Source organism: Oxyura jamaicensis, chromosome 3 (assembly GCF_011077185.1).
Source record: "Oxyura jamaicensis isolate SHBP4307 breed ruddy duck chromosome 3, BPBGC_Ojam_1.0, whole genome shotgun sequence".
In the NCBI taxonomy this organism is placed as follows: domain Eukaryota; kingdom Metazoa; phylum Chordata; class Aves; order Anseriformes; family Anatidae; genus Oxyura; species Oxyura jamaicensis.
Genome location: NC_048895.1, coordinates 61,134,237 through 61,155,601, shown reverse-complemented (window position 1 = coordinate 61,155,601; position 21,365 = coordinate 61,134,237). Strand labels below are relative to the sequence as shown.

General features: G+C 37.5%; 2 protein-coding genes across 21 annotated transcripts in view; one reads left to right on the top strand and one right to left on the bottom strand.

Moving 5' to 3' along the window:
- Positions 1-2,724: 2,724 nt before the first annotated feature.
- On the top strand, positions 2,725-7,279 carry SMLR1 (small leucine rich protein 1). 2 transcript variants are annotated; one of them, XM_035319919.1, is made up of 3 exons: positions 2,725-2,978; positions 4,855-4,902; positions 6,918-7,279. In XM_035319919.1, the coding sequence occupies exons 1-3, from the start codon at positions 2,846-2,848 to the stop codon at positions 7,028-7,030; spliced, it is 294 nt and encodes a 97-aa protein (XP_035175810.1). In that variant the 5' UTR covers positions 2,725-2,845; the 3' UTR covers positions 7,031-7,279. The 2 variants fall into 2 exon arrangements, 1 of the variants encoding a protein (XP_035175810.1); XR_004749015.1 differs by lacking the exon at positions 4,855-4,902 and having other exon boundaries at positions 6,918-7,034.
- A 5,057-nt stretch (positions 7,280-12,336) lies between these two features.
- The window catches only part of EPB41L2 (erythrocyte membrane protein band 4.1 like 2), a 111,999-nt gene continuing 102,970 nt past the window's right edge, over positions 12,337-21,365 (bottom strand). For all 19 annotated transcript variants that reach the window (XM_035319898.1, XM_035319912.1, XM_035319902.1 and 16 more), the window contains 3 exons: positions 19,937-20,017; positions 17,792-17,930; positions 12,337-14,548 (listed from right to left, as the gene is read on the bottom strand). In XM_035319898.1, the coding sequence (XP_035175789.1) occupies positions 17,823-17,930; positions 19,937-20,017 (189 nt within the window). In that variant the 3' untranslated portion in view covers positions 12,337-14,548; positions 17,792-17,822. The remainder of the gene's footprint in view (positions 14,549-17,791; positions 17,931-19,936; positions 20,018-21,365) is intronic.

The window sequence follows — 21,365 nt, the reverse complement described above, 5'->3', positions numbered from 1 at the left end:
CTCATATATGCACCCAGCAGAGCCACACAGGGCATTTCCCACCCCAGCATGGGATTTGCCCAGGTGGAAAGCCCAGCTGGGTGAAGCAGCGCTGCCATGGCAGCAGTGTAGCTGTCACTGCCACTGCCAGGGGACACGTGGCTTTACACATAGAGGTTTTCTGTCCATTAGCAGGGCAGAGGCAGCTGGCAGCAGAGGTGTGAATTTTACTGCTGTGACCTTCACAGGCAGTCTGACAGATTGCTTGCAATTAGCTAGTCCAACCTCTGCTGTGCTGGCTTGCCCAGATCCGCTCTGTTTTTGGCTATAGCCTGTATCTCAAGTCATCTGGTCTAGCTTTTAGAGTTCCTAATGACTGATACCCTGCTACAACCTGGGGCAGAAAATGAACTGCCCTCATTGTAAAAATACATGTAATCTGGTTTCTATCTGCATTTGTCCTGCCTCAGTATGGAAGCTTGTTTCACGTGCTTGCTTCCCATTGGCAAAGCTTTGTTCCTCCCATAACTGTTGTGATCAGAGGTGATAGCTGTCATTTGACAACGACTTTGTATGTATGTGGAGGGCTGAGAACTTCCTCATTCTTCCCAGGGAGAAATTAACCAGCCAAAAGCTGTCTGCTCTGCAGTCTGTCCAGCCCCAGGACCATCAGGTGTGACAAGCAAAGTAACGACATGATCCATCATCCTCTGCGTCTCTCATTTGATACAAAGCACTAATCTCTCAAGCACACAAGGAGAAAACAATTAAAAAATCCAAGTAACTGCTTTGCCCTTCTATAAAGGTGTGTGGTTCCTTTTAACTTCACTGTGAGCCATGCACATGTCTCGAAGAGAAATACTCCCTGGGCTCATTCTGCAATGCCATAGCTCTTGGAAGTAGGTCACAGACTTCACTCATTCAGCCAGAACATTCTGATTGCTCCAGAATTTTCTGATTGCTAATATTATGATTAAGAATATCATTTAGGGATGACTTTTTAAAAGGATCCAGAAGTGGGTTCATCAAAATGTTGCAACTGTTTTGCAGACTGGCACACTAACATACAAAATAGTCTAAAAAAAATCTGAGTTAATTTTATGTAAAACAAGACTTTAAGGAATTTATCGATCATAGCTGAAGGTATCTGTACAAGGAGGGAATTATCTGGCAACAGATGGCCCTATAATAATATTAATAACCTCACCACCTGGCTTTTAATCCATGCTTTTCATCACAGATCATAAAACACTTTATGAATAAGGTCAAACATCTAGTGGGAAGAGCCAGAATCAGATGTAATGGTTAGTTGAAGCCAAACAAATATAAGTAAGAAATAAGGCACACTCCATTTGTTCTACTGATCAAAACAGCAGATGAATAACATAACCAGGAATTTGTCTGCAAGCATGATATTCTCCATCACTATTTGTCACAAACGGATGATCTCACCCCAGATATGTTACAGCTCAAATAAAACTACAAACTTAAAGTCATTGTCAGGTGAGGTTGTTGCCTTTTGAATACAGTAGGTAAAGAATACAAAGTGAACACAGAAATAATGCGTCCATTACAAGTGACACTACACATTTGTTCACTACAAATCCACTGCATTTTCCATTAAATTTTCCAGCCTACCCACCTGCCTAATTAGTCAAATCTTGTACATCATTTCTGGGCATCCAGAGAAAATTGCTATTAAAGTGGTACTTTCTGTTTTGAGCTCACAGTGCCATTTCAGATTTGGCAGGTATTAACCAAATACAATCCTTGTCTTCTCTCAAATGCTCATAAAATGGGCCAGATATTTTGTCCATGTCATAACAATCTGCTGAAGCCACAAAACCATAATGCTTAATGTTACCTGGTACCTTCCTTCGTTAGGTATCCGATGCGATATGCCACAGACTGGATGCTCAGGTAGACTAACCTGATCTCTGACAATCTGAAGCATGTCTCTACTGGGATTCAAGCATGTGGGCAGGTCAAATGGCAACACCATTGTCTCCAGGTGACATCAAGATGCCACATCTACTGAGGCAATGGTTTTATAAATCTGAAGGTGTAAGGAAGGGATATATTATGGCTAGTCTTCTTTTTAAACCTATCAGTGCATCCTAGATACAGTTCTGCTTTGGACTGGTGACCAGATGGGAAAAACTGAACACACTGAACACCCCAAACCCAGTTACTTACTTGAATATTTAAAAGGTTCTTAAATTCCTTGGTATGTTTGGCCCCGAGAATAAAATATTTTTGATTTTTATTAAAAAAAAAAAAAAATCTTCCCTGAATTTTGCTGTTCAGCAGCTACTTTTTGGAAAAAATGCTGTTGCTACAATACCATTCTCTCACTTGTGCCTGCCTCAGTGGTTCGGTTTGAAAACTTCAGAACAGAGTATGTGTGTGCCTGTGTTTCAACCTGTATGTATAACAGCCTTCACTTGGAGTGAACAATGTGTAAATGTGAAATATATGTGAGTGAACAATGTGTAAAATCAGTAATACATCTGGAAGGAGTATGCTTATTATTCAGAATGGCCTGTATATTAGCAGATGACAGAGCCCATACTGCTCAAAAGGCAGCAACTTTACATATTGTGCCCAGCCCAACATATCCAAAGGTTTCAGAGCCCTACACTACTTGAATAAGCACTTTTAAACTCCGTGGTTGAGTAACTTCATGAGTGAACTCCAATCCTATTAGGAATCACAGGCCTATACAAACAAACCAAAGTCCAAAAAGTGATAATAGTCTGAGCAAAGGGCAGAATGTTGATGCAGAAAAAAAAAGGAAGAAAGGAAGAAATCAGCTCCACACTTAGAGATCTGAAGAAACTTATACAGCAAAGCTGCTGCAGAAGAAATGAGCATAACTTACATTATTTCAGTGTTTGTAAGGGAGCTACCCGCCTGCATTCTCTTTGGCTGGATCTTCATGTCTGTGGCTTTGTTCCTCCTGATGCTCATCACCTATTTCAGGATCCAGCTATCAGAAGGTGAGTCACAATTCAGGCAGAAAGAGTGGGTAGGCAGACAAAACTTCTCATTCAACAGGCTGCTGTCAGGCTTGTACCCTTACCTAAACTGAAGAGAACAACTGAAGCTGTGCTGCTTTTTAAGCCATTTTCTGATTTGAAAAAATATTATTAAAATATGTTTGGAATTCAGATTGAATCCTCACTGAAAATTCCATAGTTTTACCTATGATGCAGTACAAAAAGACAGCCAAATGGAGAAACACAATAGGGCGGCTAGAGCAAACATAGTTTTCCTATGTGTGACTCTTCAGCACGAAGTTGACAGCAGCTACACCCCACAATAGCTGGCTGCTGAGCATGCCTCTGCGTTCTCTTGAAGGTATGCATTTGTTCTTACTTGGTACGTGAACGTACCTTTTCCATTTTAACTTTCTATGTTAAAATCAGCTTATATTTGCTTCCAAAATCTATCTTTGGAGTAAAAGCAGGAGAAGCAGCCCGCCCACCCAGGTGAACGCACAGCAAGTGACACAAACCTCACACCAGTGTTGCAAACTGGCCTCCTCACAGGATCTGATGCATCCTGCACAAAGACATGGGGATATGGCTGTAGCAGGCAGGGGATTCCTTTCAGGAAAGAAATCCCTGCACAACGAACCACCACATTTTAATAGGATGATCTTCATGCCTTCCAGGTTTGAGTCCCAGCTGAGTCTGAGATGTAGTCTGAGAATGCTCAGTCTGAGCAAATGTATACACACGCTGCTCTCATTTTAAGCTTCCAATCTTAAACAAAAACTACCAAGGCCTGTCCCAGAGTGCATTCATATCAATCCTTATCCTGTTTCTTACTTTAGCTCTTCCAAAACCCATTCTTGCAGACGTTGGCTAAGCTTGTTCCTGAAATTAGCTGCCTTTTGACCTTTTTTCCTTAAGGAGTGCTGGAGAAGCTGAAGTGATATCCTAGGTTTCCTCAGTAAACTTCAACATGCTTCTTGGTATAGCTTGATGTGAATCCCATGAGGGACAAATGTCCATGATGCATTGTACTGAAGGTTTCAGCTCCAACAGCTCAGCCATGATCTCAAAAGCAGACTTGGCTAGGACAATCCTGACTGCAGGGCTCTGCAGGGAAACCAAGACATGTGCCCAGAGCTGACCCAAGGTGAGCCCAACAGCAACAGGCTAGATTTACCCAACCAGTGCAAGGTTAGGGAAGAAGCCAGATCAAGCACTGCAAGTTGTACATTCATTAAGCTTGTTCTGTCCTGAATATATCTTCTGAAAACCTGAAAATTGGGCAATTTACCACAGTTCTAAATGTAGGAAAGGCCACAATATCCCCAAATGTAGCATGAATTAATTTCTTATTCTGCATAAGATCTCCAGGCATCGAGAACTGAGGCTTTTGCAAGGAGGAAGGGTATTTGTTTGCATGCAAGTGTACATCACAAGCTACCTTCAGGCTGCTAAAACTCAGACATTTCCTGTTGAAGATGTGCTTTTCAGATGCTGAATTAATCAACTAGGAAAGCCTGCTCTGCATGACTAACTCAGCTCTGCCTTCACCTCTCTCCAAGGATAATTTATAATTGCTGACAGTTTTTCACACACTGGTAAACAACAAAAAATGGTTTGGTGCCAAAACATCATAAAATTCAGTATCTATGAGGGAGAAGGAAACCCAAGTATTGAGAGCTCTATCACTTTCAGAAAGATTGTCTTAGGAAAAACAGAATATAAACTAATGGAATTGTTGCATTCGTCTTTGGATAAAAACAGTTTTCAGCAAATAATCAGTGTCTATCTGTGATAAGTACCAGCTGTCTAACTGAATGAAATAATACTACTGAAGTCATTTTTACATGGTGTTTCTCTTGCTTTTCTCTTCCAGCTAAGACTGAGCAAAACAGGAAAAGGAGGTGGGCTACAGATCCCAAGGGTATGCAGGGGTATAGGCATTTTGCTAAGGCTCAGAAAATATTTCCATTAAACCAAAAGAACCCATCTGAAAAACCCACAGACATTCATATTTGTGCTGCATGATCAGCCACTGAAACAGACTGGCCTATAGCTATGGATTTGTAAGGAGTTTAAGTAATAATTTCCTGAATTTTCTAAGACTAGCAATCAAGTTTTTAAGAGAGAGGTGGATGATCCGGATGGCAGAGGAACTTGTCAAGGGAACGTTGCTTCCTTACTTCTCCCTTTTCTAGCTGAGAAGGATGAAGTATGAGAAATCCCTGACCTTCCATGGTGCCATGGATGGAAAGTCTCCATTTCCACATCAGAAGTGTCTTGGGTGGGGTTCTAAGGAGGGTGGAAGATTCATTCTCATCTAAGACTTTGCACATCACTGTCTCACCTCTAACTTCACTTGATGTGGGGGAGATAGAGTCCAGCCCATCACCCAGGCCTCCAGACAACTCGTGAATCATGGTGAGCTGCTCTCCCTGAGCAGGCAATCTGAGGCAGCTTCAGACCATCAGGCAAGCCACGTAACTAAAAAATAAGCCTGGGAACAGACTCCTTTAGGTGCTAACAGTCCCTCTCAACAAAGCCATAGAAATTCAGTAGGCCTTGGGTACTTACTTCCTTAGATCCCATTAATAAATAATAACAATAATAAAAATAAATAAAACAAAAAATAAATAATACAAATTTGCATTACTACAAGCAAGGCTGCCTTATTTCTTTGTCAAATGAGCACTCTTCATTTTTCTCTATAAAGAGAGAATGTCCATATAATATATCAAAACCCACTTCAGTATTATCTCCTTAAGTTTTCTTAAAAATAAACCTAAAACTAACAACTAAAACCACAGGACTTTCTTCTGAACAACTGACAATGACAAGGGAATCTAATGTCTTATGAAGTTTTTTTTACCTAACTAGACTTTTTCCTTTTTTTTTTCTCCTCCTCTTTTTTTCACCCTCCATTTCCCCATCTCTCTTCAAGTATTCTCCACACCTCTGATGACTCTGATTCCTCTTCTGCTTTGAAGATGCAGGCTTATGTTCCTGTTCTGTTTATACCACGGGCAGCACAGGGATGACTGGGCCGTCACGGCACTGCCACAGTAAAACAAAATTAATTTTCACTAAACACTAACTCCTGCTCTACCGGTGCTGATGCAACCTCACCTAAAGTACTGTCTGTAGTTTTGGGCACCACAGTTTAAGATATAAAACTATTAAAGAGTGTCTAACGAAATGCTACAAAGATGAAGAAGGGTCTGGAGGGCAAAACATACAAGTAGCAGCTGAGGTCCCTTGGTTTGTTCAGCCCAGAGCAGAGCAGGCTGAGGGGAGGCCTCACGGCGGCCTGCAGCTCCCTCACGAGGGGAGCAGAGGGGCAGGCGCTGAGCTCTGCTCTCTGGGGACAGCGACAGGACCCGAGGGAACAGCATGGAGCTGGGACAGGGGAGGGTCAGGCTGGGGGTTAGGGAAAGGTTCTGCACCCAGAGGTGGTCAGGCACTGGGACAGGAGCCCCAGGGCAGTGGGTACAGTGCTGAGCCTGCCGGAGTTCAAGAAGTGTTTGGACAATGCTCTCAGACACAGGGTCTGTTTTTTTGTGTTTCTGTATGGAGTCAGGAGTTGGACTTAATCCTTGAGGGCGTCTCCCAACCCAGACTAGTCTATGATTCTGTGCTCTCCTTGCTGTTGTTGAGGAATTTTATTCTCATTGAAAGCTGGTAGAGGCAATGAGGATAGGGTATTTCTGCTGATAACAGTGGAGTTTGTATCAGAGCTTTACTGGGCATAAGCATGGGCCCTCTGCCACACTCCGACAATTTTCTAAAAACATATGGAAAATGATAATATTGCACCACTCCTGTGCTTTCAGTTTAATAAAGATCGTACTAATAAACACCAGCTCCTTTTCTTTATAAAAATTTACCACCTCAAAGTAGCACATTCTTACGTATGTTTCTGTTGCTTGGTTTATCTTCCAGTTGATAAGGAACTGGCCATGCTGCATGACCGCAGAAACACCCTCCTGGATTATCGCACAGAGCAACAGGAGCTGTGGAGATCTGGAAAAAAAGTGAACAAATGCAGGAACTGAGTGACATTTAAGGGAGTCTCACGTCTCAGGAAGCAAGCTTACAACCAGTGCTCAGCTCTGCAGGTTTAAAAATAACCAGCTGTAGATAAATACCACGGAGGAGAACAAAATGGAGAGAAGCTAGTGCCGCGCTGTACAAACAAAACAGCTGCTGCCATTCAAAAAGGCCTTGTAGCAGTTTTGCTCTGTCCCATGAGGCCGAGTGAGCAGTACTTTATTCTACTCATCAGACACCAGAGACCTCCCGCAATGTACTGTATCACTTTGTTTACATGACGCAGGATTCGGTGGGAGAGAAAGCACCTTGCTCACTAGTTATTCGCTAGCCTACAAGGAAGAAAACTATATAACAAGCTCCTGAGAGAGCTGAGCTGCGCATACAAGGCAGGCAATCTTATTAAATTGAAGATGCAAAAATAGCAAGTTCATATCAAGCAGAGACATCTAGAAATTGAGAAGGGTGATGAGGGGGAACTGACTTATTTTCATTACATGAATACTTTGGGAAAGAGTGTAGGTTTTCTAAAGTATACTTCCCATAGACTTTGGAAACAATATATAACATTGATTGGAAACAAAAGGACTTTGCTGATTGACCATTCCAAATTTTGAAACCATGGAAAATTGCAATCAGTGTTTATCCAAACAGTTATTTTAGACTGAGGACAATCCTTGAATAAATGGATAATTTTTAAAACAAAAAAACCATATGTATGGACATGTCTTGTCACAATCCGCCCCTCCCCAATTAGCTGTAGATGTACAAGTTTTAGTGTATTTCTAATTTACTGTTCCTACCTGCTACCAATTGCTGTCAGCAATTACCTCTCCTTACAGTCGGTTGTTGTTATCCACTATGATCTTGCATGGTGGGTAACGTGCCTTGTATGAGTTATCTGTTTTCGCAGAACTGCAGTTTTCATAGCCTTTTGAGAACTCCTTTGAATCATTCTGTAAATACTAATAAGGCCATGACCACAAGTTTAAGAAACAGTGTAATTTACCAAATGCTATGAGACAAAAGGAGTCAAATATCAATTACCTTTATTATACATAACACTTCTCCATCACATTTTAATACTATTCTATTTTTAAAAAATGTGTAATTTTTTTCCACATGCATACCTATGCAAATAATAGATTCATTGCATTGAACATGTGAAGAGGCAATTATTTGTTACTTAGAAAGAGCTACCTCTGCATTTTTAAAGTAAAGGGTAGGATGCTGAAATGTAAGTACCTCTAGTTAGATCTAGTAGTCTCTAACCTCTAATTAACTATGCTTGAAAAGTGTAAAGTACTTGGTAATTCATTCCATTTGAAATCAGCAGAAGGTTCCAGGTGGAAACAAAGAGGCATTTATGCAGAAGCCATAGCACTGATATAAACAGCAGAAGTTAAATACAGGAAAGATACTTGGACTTCAAAGGAGGCAACTTGTAAAAGAAACACATCGAAGCATGGAAGACCAAAAACAATAGAAACAAGCTGATCTTGGTCATCTGCCAGAGGAATCTGCAGTGTGATTGCTGGGTTTCCCACCCTCAGCTGGCAACTCGCACCAGGTGCCCATTATCACTCTCTGGGTGTTTCAAGATGTCCTACCTGAACTTTGTACTATCACACCAGAAGTGTTTTTCCCATATCCTGTAGTCAAAAAGTTGAAGATAGATTTCTTCTGATTTTATTCTTTGCATAAACATGTTCTTTGCAGTAAGAGCAAAGTATGCAGTCTTTTTGTTCTTACAACCCTCATACCACAAATTTTATTTGATTAACAACATATACAATGCATTTCAGAGAGCAAAAGGAAAGAAACACTCTAAAGGCAGCTCTCAAATCACAAACGCTCCCTATCATACAGTTGTTAAATGGACCTTATATTCATTACAGCAAATTGACATACTTAGGAAATGGGGGAGCACATACTCCCTTTCCTCTCATACCTGGGCTTTTACATTACCTTGCAGGCCTAGTGCAACACAGTCCAAAGCAGAGCATGTTTTCTTTACACCTAGTACACCCAGACTTGATTGTAAAGGCAGAGTCTTAAAAGCTCTTAATATTGGCCTGCTCCTACCACTAGTGAATTCTATTGTTGTACCTTAAATGCTGAATCATTGAAAGATTCATCATGATTCCATGAAAGCAGTGATGATGAAAAAATGCCACACTTTTTTTAACTCTAGGGCTTCTAAACTTGGATTTATGTCATTATATACAGAATGTAAGGTTCACTAAAGAATACCAGACAGTTATTACAGTGTCAAAGTATTTATGAATACCTAAATGGTTACAGAGCTTGAGAGATTAAGATGTAATGCATAAAGATTCTTAAGAAAAGTGCTCTTAACTCGCAGAGCATTACTGACCATATAAAGAATGTACTCAACTGAAAGAACCTACATAAAAAGTCTGTTCTCCTGGTCACGTAGATAACGGCTTCTTCAGCGTCAATCATAAAAATCCTAGAATAGTTTAGGTTGGAAGGGACCTCAAAGACCATCCAGTTCCAACCCCCCTGCCATTGGCAGGGATACCTCCACTAGAGCAAGATGCCAAAACCTGGTCCAACCTGGCCTTGAACACCCCCAACGATGGGACATCCACAGCTTCTCTGGGCAACCTGTTCTAGTGCCTCACCACCCTCATAGTGAAGAACTTCTTCCTTAGATCTAATCTAAATCTACCCTTTTTCAGTTTAAAGCCATTACCCACAGTTCCTGTAAGCTAACAATCAAACACCTCAAACAGGAGAGATCCTAAAGTTAGAGCCAGGTATAATATAGTGTCTAAGAAGAGAGATGAGAAAGTTTGATTCTAATGATCTACCTTTGCCTAGTTGTCTCACATGAACAAAAAACATCCAGAAATGATCACAGCTTCAAGCAGAAAGCAAGCCATCCAGCTTTTGGAGATTCATCCCTGCTGTAACCCTCACTCCGTGTCTCTCTTGGCAGAGAATGGTGGTCTGTCAGGTACAAGCAATTCATAGGCCTGACTGAGCACACAGAGCGCTTTGGAGATCTCACTCAGACTGTAAATTGTTTGGGTCAGGAATAGTCCTGGTTTAGTTCAGCATCTGGATGAATACTGAGTAAGAACCGTATTCTGGCTAGTGTCCTTGTTCAATGCCTCTGCCCAAAAGTTTGATTAAGAATTCCTGAAATATTTAGAAGATATTTATCTTTGGCAGAGCAAGATCATGCTTAAGATGTAAGGGATAAGGGACATTTAGAAATAGAGATTGCTCACTGTCGTCTGCAGTAGGATACTCTTAGAGATTGAGTTCTTCAGCAAGCTGCGTATTTCCATTCTACACAGTATTGACTTTTTACATTTAAGAAACATGCTGCCAGTAGAAAATCAGTGATTTTGGATACTGGTCAGAAGTTAAAATAATTGTACCCCCTCCACTCCATTCTCACCCCTCCAATTTCAAGCACCCATTCCTCCACCATCCATGGAAAGACTGGCCTGGACCGTATGTAAAGATATAAGAGTAAAGTTTAGCAAGCCATACTACAACCTAGCATTAACATTGTTGATTTCACGATATGTCTGAAAATAGAGACCTAAAATGTTATTTTTTAAAAATCACTCCTAAAGACTTCTTTACTGTAAAATAGTCTTACAGCTACTGAGTAGAATACGATGAAGGTATTAGACAAGAATTATAACAGAAAAACAGTGGGTGCCTTTGCCATAACTACTTATTGAGCTGTAATTGCTAACATACAGAACGATCTGACATTCAGGACTCTGTATCATGTCATGAAAATCTTCAGACCTTGCTGTTTTCAGTTCAGTTACTGAATAGTGCCAAGAAACATCTGTTTTCATGCTACTGGCATTAAAAACATGTCTTATATTGTTCCTTGGACAAGGAAAAAATACACATTTAAATAACACTACAGAACAAAAGCTTTTTAAAGAGCAAATAGCAAATGTGTAAGAATAAATCTACTGAGGCAGATAAATATAAAAGACTGATAGACCAATAAGTCTTTGAAAATCGCTGAAAGCTGTGAGAATATTTGAGGAAGTACTGCTTTCTAGTACAGTACTTACTTTGTTTTATACACATCCCCAGGCAACAATCAGTAGCCTAGGTCAGAAGCAGGATTCTGGGAGTGTTAGTCATTTGGCCTGGCCCAGTGCAGCCATTCGTATGTACTTACCTCCAAAATTTCACTGGAGTTCCTTCATCCTAAACAGAATACATTAAATAAATTAACACTATAGTCGTTAGTAGCACTGCTAACGATTGTAACTTGCACTCACTTGTACTAATATTACTAATCCAAGTATGTTTTCAAAGTGCAGTATAAGAAAAAAAAAAAAGGCAAAACTAAACAAAACCACAGCAAAGCAGCCTGATAATCAAAACAGTTTCAAACCTCCTAGAGGTGTAGTCAGGTCAACAATGTGGGATACCAGCTGCTCCAAGTAGCCCACACTTCCATTGTAAACATGCCTAAAAGCTAAGAAGCTGCCACTGCTTCCTGGTCCAGGCTGCAGTTAATCATCACTCTGCCCTCTATCAAATCTCACAAACTCTGACTTCTGTCATAATATTTCATTTATCTTATTCTATCTACCTGATTTCGGTGGACAAACTAAAAGTTGCCATTCAGTCTGAGCTGTCCAGTAGAAGAGTATTTCAAGAAACACTTTGTACTGCAGTTGCTTATAGATCTGAGCAATACATTTTTTTTCTTAAAACCAACTGAGTTGCTTGTCCTTTATGAAGCCTTAAATAAGGAAAGGATCTGAACAATTCTAACATTTAGTTTGAACCTTCAGGTGATCATGATAAAAAAAGAAAGATGTATTAAGTATTTTTATATAGGATCCACATGAGTCACTGCTCTCAAACAGTATTTAAGCCAAATTACTCAAATACCATCTCCAGATTTTCATTAAATGGGTTTGTAATTGTATTTGAAATTAATTGCCTAAGTATTGTAAAGTCAGCTTCTGAAATGTCCTGAGAACAATTTCTTTTGTTGCATTTTGCAGTTTTTGCTGTAGATATATAAAAAAGTAACAATGAAAACTCAGAACTGCACAATATTCTAGAATAGGTGAATAATTTCAGCCAGAATCTCTAAAACTTGACTACTTTTAGGATTAATCACACTTGGGTTTTTTCTGCATGACAAAGGCTGTTTAATTAGCACGTGTTTAATCCATTAAAGCAATAGCTATGCACAAGCTATGCTGAGCTGAAAGAAGCATAAATTTTCCCTCGATGTAAGATTCTGATTAGTATTTGAAGAAATACATCTCTCAGTGAAAGTTGTATTGTTTTCAAAAATATTATATTTGCAGTTTTAAGGATTAAATACAATTGCAATAAAAAACAGAATCGATCTAGTGCCTAACAAATCAAAGATCCAACTCAATAAAGAATTGACTTTCTTCACACCAAACAAGTTCTGTAACTAATACCACACAACGTCAAAAATGCCTTTAAGACTCTGTAGAGCTTTTTCTTACACACTTTTTATATAAACCCATAAAAACATCCCCTTAAATGCATACGTCTCCATTATGACCTTCTCTTATGTATCCAACACTTACTACTTTCTTGACCACCTCCTTGCTCATGCACAAAGTCATAGTAGTGTTTTTAGTTAATTAGGTTGGGCGTTTTTTTTTTTTAATCTGGTATTTTTCAGGCTAATGTGGGATGTAATTAAGAACACCTGTATGCATATATAAATGAACATCTTGGTTACTATTGTATTACAGTATCAAAATTACACAAAGCCAAAACTAAAAGGAATGTGTTAACCAAGCATGCTGACAGATGGCAGCAATCTAAACTGAGAACAGCACCAAAAATACATCACTCAGAAGTGAGAAAAAATTGTACTGAGAGGTAGTATGATTTGTTACTTTAAAATCATAGTACCTCTAATTCAATGAACTTGGTAGAATGACTTGTCAACTGGGCTATTTTAACATGTGTAGTATTGTCCAAATCTTCTTTTTTTTGGAGTCTTTAAGATTTCTTCTTCTCTGGATCACAGAAAACAGGATGCTTATTGCAAGACACCTAAAAACCACACAAATATAGAAGACAACTGATAATCGTGCCACCACCCTTCAGGTAACCCTGGAGACTATCTGTACTATTTATTCCCTACTTCTCAAGGTTCTGTGGCTTCTAAAATTGCATTTCTCAAAATTGATTTACTCATTTTAAATATTACCAAATTTATGTCTGAGTGCCAATAGTCATACAGAGAATAAACAACTTTATTTTATAATAGAATTACAGAAAGCAAAAATAACACTTAATACAACTTCAAGCTGCTATAAATCTAATTTGGCATTTTAACTATACACAGAGTCAACAGCAGAACAAAAACAAAACAAACAAACCCCAAAACAGGCAACCTCCCAAGAACAACAACAACAACAAATCCAAAATAATTAACAGGTTTTCTCAGTCTCAAATGGCGGTTTCAAATGATGGTACTGTCTCATTACTTTATGAATGGAATCCATCACGCACTTTTTACTCAGTATCCTAGAAACCTGCATTAACCATTAGGCAAAGCATCTGAAACATATCCCTCCTCAATAGCAGAAATGTCAGTTCTAACATGTAGGCAGTGAGGTTTAATAGAAAGCAAGCATTCTACAGGTGTGTTCAAATAATGGAAGTGTTGAAGTTTGGACACAGTAACAAAAAAAAGCACTAAGGTTTTAAGCTGCCTAGATCATCTCTTGTTGGAAGAAGAGAAAGATATTTTGTTATTCCTTCTTTCCTTATCTGGAATGTTGCAGACTGCAAAATGTCTGTGAAAAGATGAGCATTGGCACCAAAGTGCAAAAAGAACACAGTGCTCAGTCAGAAGAATTTTCTTTGTAACTCCTCCTCCTCTACAGACTACCACACCATCTCTGCCCCACAGAGAGGAGAACCTTAGAACAGAAAGAGTTACAGGAGATATCAGTATAAAATTTATTCAAAGAAAAATATTTCTTTCAAATTTTAGGAAATGTTGTATTTTTATAAAAATCTTTGTTATGTGATACTATATATTTACCTGAATAATCTGAAAAAAATGTAAATTATTCCAGAAAGACTTCGTTTGAAATATTTGGGAAAAAACCCACTATCTAAATTAGTTAAGATCTCCTTTTTTGCACAATTACTACCTGCTCCAGTGAACAATGCTTTCCAGACTTCTTTTGTGTTCACTTTCATATAATCAAGAATCAGCTTCAAAAAATGCAAATATTTGTGAAAAAGAAGATCATACCCTCTAAAACTTCATTTAAAAAAGTCTAAGTTTGTTAAGAAGTGGTTATAAAAAAAATAAACAAGAAAGATTGTAAGGGAACATAGACCAAAGATGTTAACATGGAGTTTGGTATTGGCATTTCAGTCTTAAACATCTGGTCATCATTGCTAGGCTCGGTGAATTCGGCTGAGTAGTGATGACTTGGAATGATCACAGTTCTTCATGGTTATGCACATGGTCAGTATCATTTTCATTTCTGGAAGAAAACGGAGGGGGAAGATTACATAAGCATTCACAGCAGATGCTGTGTGAATGTCACATCATCAGATCCAAGAGGACTTTTTTTTAAACGATATCAGTTATTTTGAGAGAGGGTTATTTCACAGAAGAAAAGTGTTCTATGAACTAAAGTCTCCTTCAGTCCTGAGGTAAACAGCAATTCAGTTTCTATCAATGCTTTTCCTGCTTTACTATATTTTTCCCCTGCCCAGAATTCTCATGGTGTTTTAATAGTCACCTCCTGCACAGTTTACTGAACCATAGTCTAGTGCATAAAAAGAAATTAAGATAATTGCTCAGTTAATAATCCCTGAGAATCAGGGTACAGCATCTTTCCCTTTCATTAGGGAAAGCAAAGATACATAAAAAACATTGCCATAGTTGTGGTCAGGGCAGAGCTTTCATCACCTCAGAAACAAATAATCCAGATTCATTGTGCGATTCCATTGCCTCAACACAACTGTCTAGAGAGATTTCTACAGGCACACGTGGCTTTCAGTTGGCACTACAGGGCACAGGTCTCCAGATGGTCCATGCTGCAGACAGATATTCAAGACATTTCATGTGGCCTGTATCTGGGCAACTGAATTTGTACCTGAACATTTAAATAAAAGGCATAGCTCAGTCACCACATCTCAAATACAAGAGAAACGTGGTGAAATGTCTTCATATTAGTTCTCTCTCACTTTCTCATAAGCATTTTAGTTTAAGAACTGTAAAGCAGTTAGCAAACCCAGACAAAAATGATGCTTTCCAATATATTGCAAACACCGTTCTACAATGTATATATTCCTAAAAAAAAAAACAAAACACACCCTCAGATGGAAAGAATTATTTTCCTTTTTTGGTTTTAAACCAGGCAGTAGAATATTCAATGAAAGAACAGAATCAATTTTGCAGTTAGTCACTAATGTAGAAATATGGTGCAAACCTGCTAAGATTTTCTTCCCCCCCATGCCAGAGTCCCTTCAAAAGAGATGTTACAATTACATGGGACAGATTATGCTGAACACTGATTGGAAACATACTTTTCTGGACTGAGATGGCATGAAGAAACTGTCATGTTCTGCACAAATATAACTAAAGAAGCAAACTCTGCTCCCAAGACCTTTAAATTAATGGTTGATAATAGTAAATGAGTATTTCAACGTTACCACACACTATAATAGCAAATCCTTACAAATCAAAATGATTTGTTCTGCTTTCTAAGTGCGTCTTTCTACCTCAGATCCGTATGTGTAAAACCTGAAAATATGAGAAGGATGGGAATGTCAAAGGACATTCTCCTTTGCTACAAACTAACAGCTCTCTCAAAAGTGGTGTGGATTTTTCCAAGCTCTTCTGGAGCACAAGTAACATTCCTATAACATTCCTATCTCACAGTTAGTGCAGGTCCACATCCTCTCCTGTGTTTTCAAAATAAAGCTGGAGCATACATGCTATACCTGTTTTCACTGTCACTAAGCAATGAAGCTACAAGACAAATCAAGTTGAACAGTGGCAAAAAGTTAACATAGAGCTTCCTGCACAGTTCTTCATTTTTGCTGACTTGTTCCCATCCCTCCTCCCCCATGAGCAAACATCTCACTGACCCCCCCCCCCAAAAAAAGGAAAAACTCAACAAAACAAACACATGCTCCTATACCCCCCAAACAAATTCCATTACACACACACACCAGTTCTGTGGCCCTTCAGCCCATTGCTTTATAAAATAAAGCAATTTTCCTGTCTAAAATCCCTTTCATTCAATACTTAGGGTACATCTGCACACAAAGGACCTGGAGGGGCCGCAACCATTCTACATATTACTGAGGAAATAAGAATCGAGACAATTAACTGTTTTAAAAAAATACAAGGTAATTTTCTTTTACTTCATGATAAAGGTGATTTTCATTTCTTCAGATGATTTTCTTTGATAGCAGCCAATAGTGCTAGCCAACTAGTGAGATTCATCAGTAGAAAGAGAGATCTCCAAAAAGAAAGTTTAAAACATCACTGTTTAAAGCTTCACTTACTTTTAAATCTCTCCCATTTTATTTAACCTTTCCAATCAATATCTTTTCCTTGAAGCTGAATCTACAGTCAACAAAACAATCAAGTTTGAAAATACTGAAGCTTCAGTTTCAGGACATCAGCCATCATGACAAGCTGAAGAAACCTGAAGCTTTAAACACCAAAGCAGATACCAGGCTTCACATTAGCCTATATCCAGTATGACAGCACTTTATTCAGTGTTCTTTGTGATCTTTCTGGTGAATATTTCAAGAACAGCAGTACTTTTAAAATTATTATTCCTAGAAATTTACTAGTAGCAACAAAAATACCATTTCCTTTTGAATAACTAAATTCTGAGCTGTTTTGTGGCACTGTAGATTCTATCGATCAACACAGCAACCTTTTTTTTTTTTTAAAAAAAAAATATATACTTTTTTTTAAAACAATACTGACCTGGGCCACTGTGTTTTATATTGACTGTCACAGATTTTTGGTAATAGTTTGAGGTTACTAGGTGGTCAAGGCCTGGATTATACTGCTCAAGTAGAAATAACTTTCAGGTAGTACTTTATATTTAATTTTTGTTTCCTAAAGTAAATTCTTTAATATAATAAAACTCATAAAACATCCAATAAAATTACAGTTATTGGTAATGACAAGTATTACATTCATCAGTAAAGAGATTTTCTATATTGATTTCATTCATACTTAGACACAGCCCAAACCACCTGTTCTGAGTTTTTTTTAGCTTTTTTTTAATGAATCTAAAGATATGTTAAATTATCCTTACCACCAATTTCCTAGTGTTGTTTTTTCATGTAAGTCAAACATCAATAAGGAAAAACATATTTTCCCTGTTTAAGCTTAGCTTTTAGTTTTATGTCACTGAATGGCTGCATACGAAACAGATTGTTGATTTTTAGTAAGAATGGATTTTTTTTTGGACCTTTATCAACAAAAAAAGTGTCCAGATAGAAATCCAATTGTTCTAAAACTAAAGAATGTACAATAATTTTCCAGCTGAAATGAGAACCTAAAAATCTTCTATTACCAATTCTGTTACTACTCAACACTAACAATCTTCTATTAGTGCCTATTTCAATTCATTATTTTGTGATAACATATACCAAAAGATCCCCCATATTTTTCCAAGCCTTTTATTATAGAATGTAACAGAAAATATAGATAGAAAAAGTAGCATAAGTTTATCATCACATAAGTTTACCTGAAATGTTTGCTTGAGGACATTTTTTATTTTAGTCTTCATCTTCCTCAGCAAGTTCCGTTTCTTTGTGCACCACTACTCTTGTGACAGACATGTCAGGGTGCTGTTCTTTGGCTTCTTTGATTGCCTGTGCCAGGGCCTGCAACCATATTTAAATTATGTAACTCAACAATGGTAAAAAAAAAAAAAAAGGGCATTAATAATGGGCCAGGGAACAGGTGTGTAGTGTTGGCAATTTTGATAATAAATATTCAGAAGTCTGAGTTCCTGAGCATGAGAGGGCTTAGGAAAAAAAAACAAACAAAAAACAAACAAACAAACAAAAACAAACAAACAAAAAAAAAAAAGCCACAAAAGAAACAGAAAACAAAAAACCATGACACTATACGAAAGGCTTCAAAAAGGTACCCACATTTCCAAAGTAGCAAATAACCTTAAAGTCACCCTGTAACTTTTCTAGCTTACCCCAGAAGACGAAAAGTACATTATACTGGAAGAATTAGAACTTCTGCAACAGATTCAACAAATAAAGACAAAGCAAGGATGTCCTACTAAGGAAACATGTACACAGGAACACATCGTATGCATTGATACAATATTGGTGTTTACTCACGTAATAATTCTAATATTTTTTATTGGTTTGAATTCTATAATGGGCCAAATGTAAGCTATGTAGTATAAGTGAGGTTTGAAAAGAAAGTGGCTATTGAGATTTAATAACCAGTGTTGATCATTGAAAAAAACAGAGGTCTCTAATCTCTAAATTACACATGTTAAAAGCACTTGAATTCTGAAATTCAAAATCAAAATATATTTCTCCTATTGAGAATTGTTTTAGCGATGTAGGGAGCAAAAAGCAAGAGTGAACACCCATCATATAGTTTATGCTTCTGTAGAGCTCCATATCAAATGAAATTGTGGTAGAATTTTCTTAAATCTGTTAAGAGCTGCTCGCTGCTTTGAACTTCGGTGCTTTATTTTTTTTAAAAAATAATAATTTCATTTTCTACTTCACTAACCCTTTATCTCAAAACAAAGAAGGACTTGGAGAATGGTTTTTACTAAAGCATTGTCCTGTACGCTAAACGTATTATGTGACCTTTTCTGATGTCCCAAGTGCATTGAACGTACGTAAAGGCAGACAAGAGCCATGCCTAATGCTGAACAACCTTGTCATTTAATTATAAGTTTCAAGAAGAGATTAAACTTGTCAAGAACCACTTTCTAGCAGCAGATCAAAATCTGAAATTAAATTCCCTGAAAGCTCTCACTACATTACACTAAGAAGCTAAATTAAACCCTATTGAGTTGTGTAGCTTCCATAAAGTTAGAATTGGATTCACTGTATCTTTATGTGTAAGGTAGGCTTTTCCATTTATATTATGCAGTGACTGTTGATTGACTTTATCACAATAGTTTCCTAAATTAAAAAAAAAAGTGTGATCATCGCTACAAGTAATTGATAATAGCACTTTCTCAGTGTTTTTTTTTTTTTTTTCTTTTTTTTTTTTCTGTGTACTTATTGAATTCACCTTTCTTAATTGGGCAGGTAGAAGTAATTTTAAGCTTTGTTGCTAAGGTATCAAAATATAACTGCCTTGGTGCTGATAGAGATCAAAGGTACTAATGTAAGATTACAGCAGATCAACAATTATTTTTGTTGTATAGAATTCCGTAAATACAAGTCAAAAACTATTTTTCACATTCAATTAGTTTTTGTCTTAACATATTTCAAAGTTTTCAGTCAAGACGAACTCGGCATTTAGATGTTGCTGACACAAAGGAGTAGAGACTCCCATCTGCCTAGATTAATGTATCAAAATTGATTTAGTAATGCTCTTCCTCCCAAATGGCAAAAGCCACTCTAAACTAGGTGGGTCTCTTCCAAAATAAGCAACCCCTGTAAAAAATAGTAAGAAATCTACTCACATGATTTATAAACGCAAAGTTAAAAATGCTTATAACTCAGTTATACTCTAAAGGCTCTCTATTCGCTAAATACCATAGTTTAACAAATTTGCTGAAATCAACAGGATCTTTCCTTCTGTTCTCCACCTTTGTCCTACTTCAGGTTTTTGAAAAATCTTCTATAACTCATTGGACTATTGATAACACATTGTAAGTATTAACAGCTTACATACTCACCTCATCATGGTCAATGTCTCCATCTCCAGTAATGACAATTCGCTTCTCAATTCTTGTTTCTGATACCCCACCTTTTACCATCTACAGATGGCACAAAAAAACACAAGAAAAAAAACTTTGTGTAATTATTTTATATAGCCGTAAGCTTTCCGGTATGGCACTGAAGCAAGTAAATTTCTGTCACTGGACTACAGTTAGTAGTAAGTATTCTTGGTGCCAAGTCATCCTTTTTCAGTTATGCAGTTAGTCACACTCTAGCAAGTGTCAAAAAAAAGCTTGATTAAAAAACAAGTAATGGAGAATTCCTTCTGTTACTGGAGCCCAAGTTTGAACAGATCTTGATATGCAGACCAATAGGAATTCCAGGCTCTTCCATGATATAAATATCATAAAAATCTGGCAACAAGGAAAATTCCAGGAGTCTTGTCTTTGATTTCAATCTGTCCAGCATGGTCTTCTAATTAATAATACTCACTAAATAATCCCATACCATCAAATACAAGCACAATCCTTTTTTTTCCTCCTCAACTCACATACCATAGTGTCAAGTTTTCAACATATTTCACATTGTTGATGGAAATAATTTAATGCTTTGTTTCTTAATTTCTCACTCTGAATTTAGCACACAAATATTTTCACTGAAATAAAACTGTATGGTGGTGTTTGGATTTTTTTTGTTTGTTTGTTTTAAATGAGTCTGAATAATAGAAAAAAAAGTATTTCTCAAGATCCACTGGCCGTTATTAGAAAAGATGCAATATAATCCTGTCAAGAACACCATTTGAAAATTAAAACTATTTTGACAGGCACCTTTATCAAAAACAAACAGTTTGAGATGTAAAATATGAAGTTCATTTAGAAAGCTCACAAAGCCTCTTGATCACCAATAAGCAGTCTACAAAAATAGAAGGATCTACTGTGTTATGGTCATCACGGCCATATTTGAGAAGACAAGAATTAAACTATTTTCTTTAATGTTTCCCTCCAAAAAGAAGCATTCCCACGTGGACTTAACATGGAAATTTCTACTTTTAAAAAAATTATATCCATGATATCATTTTTTGAATACAGATTTTTCTTAAAACAGTGATGACTTAATGAATGCAAAAGGGATCAAGAGACTGAAAAAGACCTGGTTGCTATTCCATCTAAAGAAACATACTCATTGTAAATTCAGAGCTGATTTTATTTTATGCAGCTTTCATCTGATAAATTTACAACATTATCCATCCAGTGTCATTCCATGAATACAACTTTCAATATTAAGTGTATCTGGTTGCTTAATTTATACAGTCAGCAACAGGTTATTGTTCCATTCTCTGATGATGTGAAACATCTTGTCTTGGGAAGAAAAAAATCCCAAACTAACACTTTAGATTTCCTTCTTCCCTTTTGCTTCACTGCAAACAGTGCTTTCTGTAACCTTGAA

Bases quoted from the DNA above. Each gene is read 5' to 3' on its own strand.
- SMLR1 (XM_035319919.1), top strand. From the start codon at position 2,846: ATGAGCATAACTTACATTATTTCAGTGTTTGTAAGGGAGCTACCCGCC. The intron at 2,979-4,854 runs GTGAGTCACAAT...TTTCTCTTCCAG, and splicing joins CAGGATCCAGCTATCAGAAG to CTAAGACTGAGCAAAACAGG. The intron at 4,903-6,917 runs GTATGCAGGGGT...TTTATCTTCCAG, and splicing joins GTGGGCTACAGATCCCAAGG to TTGATAAGGAACTGGCCATG.